This window comes from Colobus angolensis, unplaced genomic scaffold (assembly GCF_000951035.1).
Source record: "Colobus angolensis palliatus isolate OR3802 unplaced genomic scaffold, Cang.pa_1.0 Scaffold132, whole genome shotgun sequence".
NCBI classification, from domain to species: domain Eukaryota; kingdom Metazoa; phylum Chordata; class Mammalia; order Primates; family Cercopithecidae; genus Colobus; species Colobus angolensis.
The window spans coordinates 1,251,421-1,268,038 of record NW_012114400.1 but is presented as its reverse complement, the minus strand read 5'-3'; the positions used below and the strand labels follow the sequence as shown (position 1 = coordinate 1,268,038).

The window sequence follows — 16,618 nt, the reverse complement described above, 5'->3', positions numbered from 1 at the left end:
ATGAAATGTCTTCTTATTTAAATTTCTAGTTTGATATTTTAAAGAGCTTTCCAGTGAACATTCATTTTGTTTGTTTGTTTTGAGGTAGCCTCCCTCTATCACCCAGGCTGGAGTACAGTGGTGTGATAATCACTCACTGCAGCCGCCAGCTCCTGGGCTCAAGTGATCCTCCCACCTCAGCCTCCTGAGTAGCTGGGACTCCAGGCATGTGCCACCATGCTTGGCTGACTTTTAAACACATTTTTTGTAGAGGTGGGGTTCTCATTATGTTGCCCAGGCTAGTCTCAGACTCCTGGGCTTAAGAGATACTCCCACCTTGGCCTCCCACAGTACTGGACTCACAGATGTGAGCCATCGTGCCTGGCCTCTGTAGACATTCTTATACACACCTTTTTGCACAGTTTTTATTTCTTCCTTAGGATAAATTACTCAGAGAGGAAGTAATAAGTCACAGAGTAGGGAATGCTTTTTAAGACTTCAGGTACTTATTGCCCAGTTGCTTTCCGGAAAGATTCTACTTTTTTACTTCACAGTGTTGTAAAAGTACATGTGTCATTTTACTGTTACAAACACTGTATATTATTATTTTGCCAACTTAATGAGAAAAAATTGAATTATATTTTAATATGAATTTCTTTGCTTATTAGTACAGTTAAATTTATTGATCTTTTTTTGGCATATTAAAATTAAAACCAAAATTTTTTAAAACAATATATAAACATTTATTTAATTCAGTTTACTTTTAGTAAATACTTTCAGTTTTTATTATAAATGGAAGTGTTAGATTTTGAGGAATCTAGCATTTCTTTACTTTTGCCATAACATGAGAAGCAGGCAAGGAATTAAAACAGAAGATACTATGAGCATTATGGTAAAACAAAGAAACTTACATTATTTTCTTATCCTCTGCAGTGTCAAAATTTTAAAAATGATTTTTTATAATAGAACAATAGAAGAAAAATAACTACTGTCCCCTCCTTTCTTATGCATGCTTAGTATGCTTTGGCCCATGAAAATTTGTGTAATCAGTCTCTCTTAGATAAGCATCTGTAACTGATAGTATTTGCATTAATGGTTTTAACTCAGATGAATGTACTGTGCAGAAATGTTATTCTAAGAGTTAGTGGTCATTTTTTAAACTCATATATAACCTTTAGAGCTAATACACACTTTGTAATGCCATTTCCTCAAAGTTAATTGAAAGCAACCTGCCAGCTTTTCAGATAAGACCTCATTACGAACGTTGAGTACATTATTATATTCATAAAATATAAGGTTAATAAGAATTCTGTTATGATTTATACATATTTTAAGGATTTTCTAGTGTAGCAAAAAGACAGTGTAAACAAGTTTAGTGTAGGTAATTTATGCTTTTCCTTTTAATAAAAAGGTGTCCTTTTAAAAATTGCCTTATGACTCTCAGGAACACAGAATTAGGAGGAACCAGGTCCTAGATTGCTTCATGCTTTATTTTATTCCTGCTTTCATCTCTTTTTGTCTTAAACCTCTCAAGAAAGCAGGACAATAAGCTCCTTGTTACTAATTTCTGCAGTAATAGATACTACACCAGTGCTATCTCTAAACCCAGTCATTTGAGTCCTAGTCAGGAGGACAGGAACCTATCTACCAGCCCCTAGATTACCAGAGGATCCCATAAGCAAAAAACGCCCTGAACCCTTCTTCCCTGATTTGTGGAAATGGTAGTGCCCCTTGGATACTGAAATGCATCTTGGTTCTGCGTTTAAAAGTTCTCTAATACTGGCTGGGTGCGGTGGCTCACTCCTGAAATCCCAGCACTTTGGGAGGCCAAATCGGGTGGATCACGATGTCAAGAGATTGAGACTGTCCTGGCTAACATGGTGAAACCCCATCTCTCCTAAAAATACAAAAATTAGCTGGATGTAGTGGTGTGTGCCTGTAATCCCAGCTACTCAGGAGGCTGAGGCAGGATAATCGCTTGAACCCGGGAGGTGGAGGTTGCGGTGAGCCGAGATCATGCCACTGCACTCCAGCCTGGCAACGCGAGACTCCATCCCCCACCAAAAAAAAGGTGTTTAATACCACTTATCTTCAGGAAGGATGCAAGATTGAAATGAGCAGATACTATAGATAGTTGTGTTAATAAATAGTCCTTTTACAAATTTTATAGCAATCATCTTGTGATACAGTTCAATATACAAACATCTTAAGTATTATTGTACTAAAACGTTAATGATTCAAAGTATTTCCATTTTAAGGGAAAGGGTACTGAAAGTGGGATACACAAATGTTTATTCTTCTCTATTTTGCTTTTGCTTTCTTATGACTACTCTTGGACTTTGTCATTCTTAGCTCTCAGCTACTCCCAATTCAGCGTTATTTCCTTTTCTGAAATTCACACTTTAGCACTTGTGACTTCCATTTGTTTGGCACTTAATTTATGACTTTTCATTGTTAGTTATTTTCTCTGTTTACATATCTGTCTTATTTGCTCTGTCTGGATTTTAAGCTCCTTGAGGACAAGGATCTATTCCTTTGTATATTGTCATAATATCCCCCACATGGTAGGTAAATAAGCAATAAATATTGATTAGTTGATTGTAGTAATTAACACAACTGACCAGAAAATATTTTTCACTGTTGACTCTTATTGCAAATATTTGTAAAATTATACTTTACCTTAGTGTAATTAATGTAATTAAATCTTTACTTTATTATTAAGGACGGCTTCATTGTAAGTCAGTCATTCTTAGTATCAATTTTCAATTTCAGTTCTGTAGATAGGGATACAGGCAGCATAAGGGGGCAGGAGATACTTTTCGTTCTTGTTTATGGTGCAGAACTACCTAAAACTAGCTAATCCTACAAAAGTACAAATGATAGAGATAATTACAAGTTTGGGAGGGGATGGAGGGGTACTGCTAGGCTAATAGCACGTGAAAATGTCTCAAGTAGCACTCTACAAAGTAAGATAAATGGCAGTACTGAGGACAACATTAACAGTGATCAGATCCCCATGTCTCACCTACGTTTCATATTTGTTGTTCGTTTGTTGTTGAGGGGGTGTTTGTTTAGAAATGCCTGGAATCTGTTGATTGGGCACTGTTCAGGCACTAGGTATACCTAGCAATTGATTTATCCAGATAAGTTGAAATATACATTTTTTTGAGCTTCTCTTTATATAGAGTTTGAATAATAACCAAGAGTATGCCCATGATGTTTTATGTTTGATTTTTTTTGTTTGTTATTGGCTGAATCCTTGGCATATACCTCCTTTTTTGTTGGTTATTTGGATTGCTGAAAAATATTCGAATTTTAATCAGTGTCTGCTCAGTTTGGTTCTAGTTAATCCAGGTTCATATTGTGGTATTATTTGGATTTTTTTTTTTTTTTTTTTTTTTAAGACAAGGTCTTGTTCTGTCACACAGGCTGGAGTGCAGTGGTGCTATCTCGGCTCACTGCAACCTCCGCCTCCCATGTTCAAGAGATTTGTGTTGCAGCCTCCCAGGTAGCTGGGATTACAGGCACACGCCACTATGTCCAGCTAAGTTTTGTATTTTTAGTAGAGATGGGGTTATGCCATGTTGGCGAGGCAGGTCTCAGACTTCTGGCCTCAAGTGATCCACTCACCTTGGCCTCACAAAGTGCTGGGGTTACAGGCATGAGCTACCGCTCATGGCCTCTTTGGTTTTCTTTGACTTAATAAATACCCCTTTGAAAAAATTTCCCTTGTGGTGTTAGCCTGCCAGCAAGGTGACACACTCTATATTTCAAAACCCTTAAAACCCGTAAATGGAATTTTAATTTCCTTTCAAATATACATCATAACAATCCATTTTTTCCTCTATGATGAACTAGTTAATGTATAATATAGACTGGTTTTTCACAAATTCTAAACTAACCCTGATTTCTTCTAAGGCTGGTCTGCTTCCCTATTCTTATACTTACTAATTCAAACTGTCCAGGGAACAAAATTGTTATAAAAGATACCTTCTGTGTGTAATTTCCCTTGTAAATATTCCCTTACTTCATGAATATTATGTGCTTAGAGTATATTTCCCTAGATGCTAATTGGAAGGTCACAGAGATCATCAGATTGAATTTCATTGTTTAGTTATTTTATGAATTATTTTCATGATTTTATGTAAGGACTCGACTGAAAAGTAGTTTCTTGTCAGAAAGTCACTATCTTGATAACTGCTAATGACAATTTTCTAATTGTATTCAGATTAATTTAAAGTTTGGTATCAGAAAACCAGAAGCTCGGACAGGAACTGAGACAGATACCTGTACGGCTTGTGCAGGTACCTTGATCCTTGAATTTGCTGCTTTAAGTCGATTCACAGGAGCAACAATATTTGAGGTTTGCTTTTTACGGTCTTTGATATCCTGGGTATTGGGCATAACTAACTTTATATCTAGTTGGAGGATTACTGTTATTTTAGTGAACTTTATGTCTAAATTCCTTTACGTGGGTTTTAATTGTCAAAAACCTAGAACATTGTGAAGGAGCTATGTTAAATCCAACTTCGCATTTTGTTCACCAGCTGTAAAGTATATGTTTAGGTTTAGTCTTAGAAATTTTTTTAGCCATATTACTTAAATGAATTTGATGTCTCCTTGATATTGTAAATGTCTTATATGAAATCCTATGTCCCTGTGTTTTATTTGTTAGACTTCCAGGTGGTCTATTGCACTTCTGAAAGTTCTGGAACTTTCACTAATCTTCTAAAACACAGTGAAATTTTTGTACTTAAGTCTTGATTGAGACTCGAATCTGTAAATTTGTTTACTGCAAAGGAAATGTTATTCATTATCCGAAAGACTTAATATCCCCACATAGTTGTTGTGGACTAGCTATGTCTCTCATTAAAACAATCTCATTATTTAAGCATGTCATTGGAGTGCAGTGTTAACACAAAGCACCCTCTTTTTCAAGCATATGACTTAGGTTAACGTTTAAAAATCCAGCAAATGGCAAACAGAACAAGCAGAAATAGGGACTGTGTACCAGCATTACAGATATTAGATCTGAATGTAAAGAAAACAAATTGACTTTGTGTGTATGTATGTCTGTAAGTTAAAATGTCTCAAGGATAGATTTATCGTGTTTGGTTGGTTAATCTTTTAAACTTAAATTTTTATTCTATATATTGTTCACTAATATTTTCCCTTCATTAAAAAGTGTGGATACTTTTGCGTACTTTAATAATTATAAACTCTCAGATATTGATGCAGTTACAGGTGAGGAAAATAAGGCTGAAAGAGTATGCATCTTTCCATCTTTCCATGCATCACCTACCTGCACAGCTGGTAGGTGATGCATGGAATTGGAATTAGAATCCATGTCTTTCTGAATTTGAAACCCATACACTTTCCAATGAGCTATTTTGTGTTTATGAATAAATCTGTTGAAAATCATGTGATTTTTAAAAAAATTCTTGAATGTGCAGTAATTTACCATCAGAGAAGATGCAGTTGACAAAGCATTGATCTAATACAGGGTTGGCAAGCTACAGTCTGTGAGCAAAGTCCAGCCACTGCCTGTTTTTATTAATAAAGTTTTATTGGAACACAGCCATGCTCAATTGTTTGTTTTTATCTGTAGCTACTTTGGTGCTACAGTGACAGAGTTGAGTAATTGTGCCATTTACTGTGTGACCCATAGCACTTAAAATATCTGATCCTTGTCAGAAAAAGTTTGCTGACCCTTGGTCTAATTATAAAGAGATCTGAATTCTCATATTAGTTTTTTGTCCTGTAATTCAATTTTAAACTCTAGCTAATCTTGAATTTCACTAGGCCTGTTTTCTTAGCTGTAGAGTAAGAGTAGGGAAATACAATGTTTTTGAAGTTTCCTGGCTCTGAAATTCTGCCATTTAATTAAAATTATAACCTTTATAACCTGCTTTGTGGTTGAAAGAAATCAGCATAGTTTGCGTTAGGAATTATATCTATTTTATACTCTCTAATCTACCAAGTGGCAAATTGGTTTAATGACTTTTTCTTTTATGGAAGTCCTTCTGCAGTGCTAAATAGGTTCATGCTCTGAGATTAATTTAGAAACCTACCTGTACTTGCCCTTTGCATTTATATTTTGTGACATCTTTTCATCCAAAGCCAAAAATTTGATCACAGCTCATTTAGTGTCTAGTAGATAAAATAAATGAGAAAAAGAAAAACATGTCATAAGGTTACATGTTTGTTGTTATCAAATATTTAGTAGCGTAGTTGATTTAATAGCTTTTTACTAATGAACTTGCATACCATTTAAAAAGTAGAATCTGAAATGACTTTCAAAGATAGCATACTACCTTTGAAATTCTCTTCCAGTTTTCTAAATAGGAGTATCTAGGGAGATTTTTACTTTGCATTTAAGTGATAGAAATTCCTTTAACAAGTATATCTAGTTATATAAGCAATTAATATAATTGAATAATACATGTGTGTGAATATGAACTTGTGCTACAAGAGTAGATGAAATGAAGAAAAAAAAAAGAGTAGATGAAATGAATGGTCTCAAAGCGAGCCCTCCTCTGAATAGCTTATTGAGAGTCTTTCCTAACTACACTGATTGGTTGAAAAAGAGCCAAGCTTTGAGTTTCAAGGAAATTTGTTTTATAGTTATCTTAGAAATTTAACCTAATTCTTGAAATATGCTATTGGCTTTGAGTTTTGTTTGTTTGTTTCCTATTTGCCAAAGATACTCAGTTCTTCAATTATGCATTTCTTTCTTTTTCTTTTTTTTTTTTAATTACAGGAATATGCCAGAAAAGCTCTCGATTTTCTCTGGGAAAAAAGACAACGAAGTAGTAATTTAGTGGGCGTGACTATAAATATTCATACTGGAGATTGGGTACGAAAAGGTATGTAAGTTAGGCTTTTTAAATTAAGCCTTTGCATCCTCAAAATGGTTGGGAAATACAGAATTTTCATTTGTTAAAGTAATCTTTGGGATACTAAAAAGCATAGGTTCTCACAGGATTGCTGGAATTTTAATTCATTTAGCCCGATTTTCTTTTTTGATGCCAAATGTGACACACTTCTTCTAGATGATTTAGTATTCTGTTTCTTAATGGATATTGCATTGTAGGTATAGGGTATAGATGAAATATAATTTATTTGAAAACTAGAGAACCAGAGTTCCTCAGCCATCTCACATCAAAGTGTGATTTAGTAAGAATCTGTGTTCAATAAATTCTTTTTTTTCTTCCCTACCTCCAGAAATATAGTAGCTAAGAGCGTAGACTCTGGAGTCATGTTGTTAGATTCAAGCTGTGTGATCTTGGGAAACTTATTTAACCTCTGTGTGCCTGTCTATTCCGTTTCTGTAAAGTGGACTGTTAATAGTAATTAGTTGTTCTGTATGAGGATTAAATGAGTTAACCAATGTAAAGTGCTTAGAACAGTGCCAGGCATGTACTACACTTACTATGAAGTAAGTGCCCAGTAATGAGATGTTAGTCCCTTTGATTAATAATTTTACTTCTGGGAATCTAGTCTGAGCAATAATACAAAACATAGAAAACTATTTGGTCCCAAGATGTTCCATGCAATTATTTGTAAGTAGCAGAAAATTGGGAAACCGTCTAAGTAACCATCAATTAAAAAAAGCTAAGAAAATTATTTTATGTCAGTGTTGGAATATTGTTATTAAAATAAATCAGAAGCATGGGAAGGAACATATAACAATTTTTTATGAACAAACAGGATATTGAATTGTACAAAGAGTGTGATTTTATCTTTCTAAAACACCCTGATAAAACAAGCATAGATGAATGGAAATAAACTAGAATATTCTTAAAGCCTCTTTTTTATACATTTTCTCTATTTCTAAAAAGCTTGTTTATATGTAAAATAAAAGGTAACTGCCTATATTTAAATAAATTATAAAATTATTAATTCAAACAAAATAAAATTATTACCTTTATTCAGTATTGTATAAAATTTTTCTGTGTCATCTAAATGGTTTCTGAAACAGATCTGAATTGTGACTTTAGAATTTTGTAATTTTTTTTTCTTTTAAGCCCACCTCAGACCTCAGGTGCAAGTTAATCGTAATTAATTTTGAATTGAGCATAATCATTGCATTATGACACAACAGTCTTATTAGTGGTTCATGCATGGCCCATTTTACTTAGTCATTTCAATAGTGTAATAAGCACCACCTTGTGGATGCACAGACCCAGACACAGCCCATACCCCAGCAGAATGAAGCACCTGCCGTACTTCTGCTGAAGCCAAGTAGTGCAGAGCTTCGGCCGCAGCTCCAAGGATCTTGGCATCCCCACAGTTCACTTTCCTGAACAAGTGAACAAGTAGTAGATAATCTTCCAGGTGATGTATCCACTGGTGTTTATTATGGTTGGACTAGTGTTGGAAGTGGAGATGTCCATAAGTTGGTGGTGAGCATGAGATGGAACCCATACTACAGGAACACAAAACAGTACATGGAAACTCTTATCATGTATACCTTCAAAGAGGACTTCTATGGGGAAATCCTCAATATGGCCATTGTTGGCTACCCCAGACCAGAAGAGAATTTTTGACTCTTTAAGTCAGTTATTTCAGTAATTCAGGGAGATACTGAGGAAGCTAAGAAATGACTAGATGTACCAGAACATTTGAAACTCAAGACAATTTCTTCCAAGTTCCTAAAAGCAAAATATTGAATGGCCACTGATGAAAAATCATCTTATGTATTCATTCACTGCTTTCTAGTATTTCACTGCTTATGATTGTCTAGTCTCATCTTGGTTATATTTTAAAAATCAAATATTTTCCTACATCTGTGAATTAAATAGTACAGTGTAGTTACCATATTGTACTTCAGCTGTTAAATTAAATCCATTATGTCATAACACTAAAAAGACTCATTTAAAGATGAAGATTTAAAGTAACATAATATGTTGATTTAAATGTACCACTAGAAAAGCGTGTCTTACAATAGAAATGACATACATAAATACGGATAAAAAGACAACTCACTAGTTTGAGATAAAAACTATTATTTTCATGGTAAAGTACCAGCATGTATGTGCTTGTATAGCATATATATAAACAGAGAAGGCTTAATGCATTTATAATGCAAATACAAATGCATTAAATAGAAGTTTTGATAGTGTATTATAGACCTACGAGGAAAAATCCAGACTTTGTATTTTTGATATTTTGTGCATCAATATATTGTTACAAATGTGAGAACTGAAATTTCTTTAGTCATTTCCTTGCAGTCACATCATTGTACCATCTTCATTTTTGTCTAGAGTTGGTTCAATTCTAAGTGGTCTAGACTCCACCTATCATTTTTTTTTTATTGGTTAAGACAGTAAAATAAGTGTTTTTTGAATCTATAGGTTTCATTTTTGTGTTAGATAGCATTTCTTCTTTTTAAGAGTAGATATTATTATTGTTCTTTAATTTTTTCTTGGCTTTGGTTCTTTTTTCCTTTTTAAGAAAAAGCAAAACAAGAGACTTCATCTTTAGATTTCCTCAAGATTTAAGTGAATTTACTATTCATTTATACATACTAGCTTCTTAAAGAACACAAGATGCTTATTTTCCCCCAGTGAAACTAAGAGCTAATTAAACTATGAAATAGTTAGAAAATTATTTATTTTAAATGTAATTATCTGTTCCAGGGCAAATCTAAACTGGTGTAGACATATATATGCACAGTGTAATTTAATGCTAATCTAAGGAGTGCTTATAGCTTGAAGGAAAGGCATAAATAAACATTAGTTAAATAATCTATGTAGTATGGATTTTTCCTCCTACTAACTGGATGATTTTGGTCTACTTGCATCTTTTTGTTTATATTGGCAAAATGTTGAAGTCTTTGGAAAATTAGGAAATTAACATTACAGATTGCTTTGGGCCCCCTCACAGAGTATATTGCATCATTGTTCACTTTAGCAACAGATTTGGTGATGATGGAGGGATGAAGTAGAAGTATATAGAGGTAATTTTGAAGATAATTCTTATAAATCATTTTTTTCTTATCTGCATAAATTAGAATTGATTTTAATAATACAAAATATATAGAAAAATGTCTGAAGCTGTTGGAGAAGAGGGAAGCATATGTAATTCAGTTGGATTGTGTTTTACTTTTTGGTATATGAATTTATGGCAAAAAATGCCATTCATGGCTTTTTCATTTCTTTATCAAAATTTTAAGTTAGAAATTATATACATGAAAGAAGACTCAATTTTCAGTGGCTTTATGAAGCAAAGTTAAAAACAAACGTGGAAAAAGTAAAAACATTTGTGTCTTATTTGCCACTAATTATATTCTCTTTAAGTGGGTGAAAGTTCTTTGATATTTTATTGTTACCCTTGCATCTTGTTAAATAACCATTGGTTTTGAGAATCAGGTAGTGTGTTGTTTAGGCGTTATTTAATTGTGTACAGTTTCCAAAGTTTTATCTTGATTATAAGAAGTTACAGTAGTAAGTTATAGTGGTATCATTGTGATTCGTCTGAATGTTTTCAGGCCTTGAAATTTTTACTAAGTGATTTTTTTTTTTAATTTAACAGTTGTTTAATGAAAAATCACATTTGTGTTTCCACAGATAGTGGAGTTGGAGCAGGGATTGATTCATATTATGAATATCTATTGAAAGCCTATGTCTTGCTTGGAGATGACAGTTTTCTGGAAAGATTTAACACAGTAAGTTGATACAATTTTATATTAATTTTATAATTAATTTCATTTGAGTCCAGATTCTGATAGAAACTCCATTACCTAAATGACATTGTAAAAATAATTTTTAAAATGTGTAGTGGTTTTGTGTCAGTATTTGATGATGTTGGACAGGGACAGCATAAAAAGTGACATACCTTCCAAAAAATTAGTTGATAAAGTAGTTTTATTTTCACCTTTTATCAGAAACTTTGCAGATCTGCCAATAAGAGATGTAATAGATTTGAATTTTACCTAATCTTGTTTTGTACAAGGATAAGAATTGATGAAATATGTTACTAGTTAGCTTTTTCCCTTGGATTCCAATTCTTTTTGAAATCTTGAAAGTTTGGCTTAGTTTGATTACACCAAGGATACAGGACTTTGAAAACTTGGAGAAACTAGTGAGTATTCATTTCAAAAGCAAGTCTTACGACTGGCTCAGAACCACAGGCATATTTTTTGGGAAAAGTGGGAGGATTGTTGAACCCATTTGAATCACCTTTTTAACTGAAGCAAACCGAAATGAATATGGCAAACTCATCAATTATATCACTATATTCTTTTAAAAATAATCTGCCATTTCTTTGTTCACCTATCAGTTCATCCATGTTATATGTATGGGATAGTATGACATGGTGATTAAAAGTATGGGAGATGTACTGGTTTAAATTCTGATTGTACCACCTATGGGTTTTGTGACTTTGGGCAAGTAACTAATATTATTTGCCTCTTTCTCATCTACAGAATGGGAGTACTGGTACTAATTTATAGGGTTATCAGGAGGATTGAGTTTATGCATTCAAAGTGATTAGAGCAGTGCCTTTAACCTATGGCCAATTCTCAATAATAGTGATTAAATAATAGGTAAATTTGCAAAAATATTAGTAAAAGTTTTAATAAGTCATTAATTGATTACTTTATAAAATTATCACATAGATTGTGTATTAGATTATAACAAGAATTTCTTGAGGTAAATGGGGACAAATAACTATTTTTGTTGGCTTGTTATTACAACTCCACCTGTTGTCAAAGCTGAGAAATATCTAGGAGAAGAAGACAAAAGAAGGGAAAAAGAGTTTTCTAAGACCATAAAAAGCTGAGATAGCAAACCGTAAGAGTGGCAGCAGTGATTAGCTGCATTAGTTTAGATAGTAGTGAGCGCCAAAATATTGTTAGCCGAGAAGGGATCAGACTTCCAAGATACAGGAAAAAACAAATTCTGTAATATAGAAGCTGGTAGCCATATTCCAAGGGGACCTGTGGGCATACTAACCATGGCCTAACGCCACAGGACATGGAGATGTTCAGTTCCATTTTTCTCAGAAGGTCCCATATTACATATAGTCTTTAATAGTCTGCATGTGAGTTAGAGGACATAAAGGAGTACATATATATTTTGGAAAGATTTCCACCTAAAATAACTTAAATATTTATATAAATTGGTAATTATTTAGTGTTTATATATAAATTCTAGTTTAATTTCTTCACAGTGCTGTTGAATGTATTTAGAGTAGTACCTCTTTTTTCATCTAACTTTCATGAACACATGTTGTGATCTTTTAGCACTATGATGCCATAATGAGGTACATTAGCCAGCCACCTCTTCTACTTGATGTGCATATCCACAAACCAATGCTGAATGCTCGGACTTGGATGGATGCTTTGCTTGCCTTCTTCCCAGGCTTGCAGGTATAAAGAATTCTGCTTTCTTAATATGAACATAAGATGATGATGTTAATTAGGTACATTTTTGATCTTTAAAACTGAACTACAAAACATAGTTGCAGTTCAGAATTGTATTTGTATACATTTTTCTGTTTATGTAATGATTAGAGATAAAATCAGCTCATATTTTATTAGGTAATTTTCTTGTTGTTGATTTCTAGGTGTTAAAGGGGGATATTAGACCTGCTATTGAAACTCATGAAATGTTATATCAGGTGATTAAAAAACACAATTTTCTACCAGAGGTAAGCAAATAATTTTTGGAATAATCTTACACACACACACACACACAAACACACACGCACACACGTACACATACACACTATAAGTTGCTAATTTAAAAATAGAAAATGGCATCTTCAAGGCTTGTTGGTTCTTTTTTTTTCCTATTAAATAGTTTATTTTTGGTTTGTACAGTATTATATATGTTTTTGCTTTTCTTTGTGTGTTAAGAGAAGTCTGATTTAGGGTAATGCTGACATTTTTTAAATTTCATGTAAAAAACTCCCATCTTAGTGCTTCTCAACTCTTCCGAACTTATGCCATTGTAATATTCTCTCATTCTGACTCTTATGTGTACCTACCAGCTAGGGAGATTTTGTGACTTTGTATTTTCTAAAGCTTGTCTTATGAAACTGTATACATTAGATACACTTTTGTTGTTCACACATGTGCCCTGGAAATGTAGAGAATGCCATCTCTTCCTCATGCTGATTGAGAATTATTCTTCCTGGTTTTTATACATTATATTAGTAATAAATATTCTTGCTAGCTTGATATGACAAGATTTTAATAGCATACTTTTTGGCTTTCCAGAAATGTACCATTAAAAATTTCCAAATGTGTGTATGGCCTTGTTCTATCCCTGCTTATTGACTACCCTCTGTGAGATATCTAAGCATTCCACCAACTTAGAAGGGTTCCTAAAGTGTTTGTTTTGGAAAGTATAGTTTTATTAGCCTTCAGGTGAGTAGGACTGTGCATTGCAGAAAATTCATATCCATACAGAATAAACTGAGGTTTCAATTAATACATCTATCACAAATGAAGTTTTTATTTAGTTCCCATAAAAGGTTTTGTTTGCTTTTATTTTTATGTTCTTTTAAAAACCGGTTCATTATGTTATTGAATAAATGTCAAGTAGACTAATTTTATTTATTTTTAAATAATGCCCTGTCTTATTCCATAAAGGATTTGAGGCTGTTACAAAAGAAAATATAAGCTAAAATATGAAATATGTATGCTTGCACATTGCTAAGAGAGATTTAAGTATTCTTACCACAGAAAAGTATGTGAGATAATGCATATGTTAATTAGCTTGATTTAGCCATTTCATAGTGTATACATATATCGAAACACCATGTCATGTGTACCATAAATATATGTCACTTTTATTTGTCAATTTGAGCAATTTAAAAATAAATATGAGACCTAGAGAAGTAATAAGGGGAAAAAGTAGAAGGATAAAAAGAAAACACAATTATGTTGACCACCAGGACCCATGTAGTGGCATTACTGAGTTTCATTACTGAGTTTTTCTGAGTTTTCTAATAGCCAGAATGATCATTTAAAAAATAATCCATTTAATTGGTAAAAATAGCAGCCTTTGCAAAATGAATTATTTCAAGCAATGAAAATTGATGTTTTATTGATGAAAATGTCATGATTGCTATTTTAATTGCTTTTACCCATTTATATATATTCTACATATTCTAGAACTACTTGTTTAATCACTTTTTTTATGCCTTTTGTATGTTGTTTTGTTCAGGCATTTACCACAGATTTCAGAGTACACTGGGCTCAACATCCTTTAAGGCCAGAATTTGCAGAAAGTACCTACTTCTTATATAAAGTAAGAAAAGATACCCCACTTTACTGTTTAGCCCCCATTCTCTGTTGGATCTCTCACTCTTTTATAATAGTAAATGGGTTTTCAGAGTCCCCTTTTAATATTGTAATGATTGGATATATCGTGGTTCTTATTCATCTAGTCCATAGAATTATTGAATGATGCTAGAATTGACATGTAAGGTTTTTTTCTTTAAAAAATATTATGTGAACATTTCTTTAAAGAGAAATTTTATGTTCTAGAGCTGCTTTCTAAAGCATGTCTCTTGCCTTTCTTCAGTCAGGCAGCCTTTCTGAGCATTAGGAATTTAATCTAAAAACTAAGGTTATGTAGTTAAATTTTATAATTGTGTATTTAAGAAATTCTGTAAAGCAGATTCATAGCTTTTTTTCGGAACTCAGTTCTATATAATGTGCTCCAGTGCCTGATACAGTGCCTGGCACCTAGTAGGTACTCAATAAATGTTTGATAAATGAATGGATATGTGGTAATATATAAGCTATATATATATACACACATATTCTCCTTTTTAATAGGCTACAGGAGATCCTTACTACCTTGAAGTAGGGAAGACACTTATTGAAAATTTAAATAAATATGCTAGAGTGCCTTGCGGATTTGCTGCCATGAAGGATGTTCGTACTGGAAGTCATGAGGACAGGTAAAACAATTGCTAACACCCCCTTTCCTTGGAGTCTCTCTGAAACAACACAAAATGCAACTACCATTTAGGATTCAAATAAGCTTAATTCTTGTACAAAGGATAGAGACCTTTGTTCTTTGTGTTTCCTTTTTTAAACTCTGTTGAATAGACTAATTTTAGTATGTTTGAAACGTTTGTATTTTTGTCATAGTGCCTGGCATATAGTAGGTGCTCAAATGATTTCTGAATAAATGAATCAATGATTGTTAAATATCAGAACCTTGGTATTAGGACTATCTAAAATGTTGCTTTTTTTCTTCTTTGATAATAGTTTCCTTTTATATTATGTAAAACATTAGAAATTACCAAGATGAGGAATGATCTGGAATATGATTCCTGTTCAGCCAAGAATTCCTCAAAAGCTGTGTGTACTCTTACACGGTTGCTGACTTGCAGGGGTAGGAAAGACCAGTGGTAGTTTCTGTTTTGTTAGACACTGGATAGATGTAGATGGTATGAAGTATTCAAGCTATGAAAATTGCTCCATTTGAAATTCACAAGTACTCTGCTTATTCTAAGATCACTTATATGGTTATCACATCTCTAAATGAATGCTGAAGCTTGTTTGTTCATTTGGTTAGCAAATGTTCATTCCAGAAATACTTCCTGAGGCCCCTTACGTGCCAGGGCTCTTACTAGTTTTTGAGGATTAAAGATATGAAGATATGTCCTTTCTGTCTTTGAATCACTGAAGGCAGGCCAATAAGTAGACTTTTAAAACATTGTGTATGTGTTATGAAACATATTAAAGGGGCATGAAGCACAGGTTGGGATGTGATAGTCAGTGAAGGATTCCTGAAGGATCCTATGTCCTGAAGGATAAACAAGAATTAGAAGAAGGAAAATGTCAAAGAAGCTCCAGGCAGTGAGACTGAAGACATGAAAAACACAGCACTCATCATCTACCCACAGAGTTGTTTCTTAGTTCTTCATTTAGTATTCGGATAATGGTTAATTAGGCTTAGAATCTCCATCCCTGCTAATGAGCAATGGTTAGGTTCTGGAAGCAGGCATACAAATAATAGCAAAAAATAAAAGCAGATACCTTGTGTATTTGCCTATAATAGTTATTGACTGTTTCCTGCACTCCAGACAGTCTTCTAAACATTTTATGTGTTTAACTAACTTGATCCTTACAACAGCTTTCTGAAGTGTACTATTATAGTCTTCATTTTAAAGGTGAAGAAACCAAGGGAAAGAGAAGTTAGGAAACTTACCTAAGGTCACACAGTTAGTGAGATTAAGTCAGAATTCTAATCTAGGCAGATTGGCTCTTGACAATGATGTTATACTGGCAATTCATTAAAGAACAGTAAGCACCTACTATATGCCAGTCCCTGCACTTAAGTGTGGGGTAGAAAGATAAAATAGAACTAGTCCCTGCACTCCCATGACTTGCAGTTAGTGAATAAGATAGGTGTGTAAAAAAATAATCACAACCATGTGATATGTTCTAAAATACAAAAGCGGTAACAGATTGAAGAATTACAGAGGAAGACATGATTTACTGTTTAGAGTTCCATTTTTCAAAATGTAATATCCTTCTTTTTTTTCCCCACCAGATACTCCTTTTATGACATTGTTTCTGGACCTCTTACACACTGACATTGCCCCATTCTGATTGCATTCCAGTGTATACAATAACTCTTATGGGGCACAACAGCCCCATAACTGTCTG

General features: G+C 33.4%; 1 protein-coding gene and 1 pseudogene across 2 annotated transcripts in view; both read left to right on the top strand.

Moving 5' to 3' along the window:
* EDEM3 (ER degradation enhancer, mannosidase alpha-like 3) overlaps positions 1-16,618 on the top strand; it is a 67,338-nt gene that overhangs the window by 26,136 nt on the left and 24,584 nt on the right. For both annotated transcript variants that reach the window (XM_011934171.1, XM_011934170.1), the window contains exons 7-13: positions 4,208-4,342; positions 6,740-6,845; positions 10,551-10,648; positions 12,227-12,352; positions 12,550-12,633; positions 14,157-14,240; positions 14,774-14,898. In XM_011934171.1, coding sequence (XP_011789561.1) covers positions 4,208-4,342; positions 6,740-6,845; positions 10,551-10,648; positions 12,227-12,352; positions 12,550-12,633; positions 14,157-14,240; positions 14,774-14,898 — 758 coding nt within the window. The remainder of the gene's footprint in view (positions 1-4,207; positions 4,343-6,739; positions 6,846-10,550; positions 10,649-12,226; positions 12,353-12,549; positions 12,634-14,156; positions 14,241-14,773; positions 14,899-16,618) is intronic.
* LOC105506129 lies at positions 8,191-8,662 on the top strand (annotated as a pseudogene).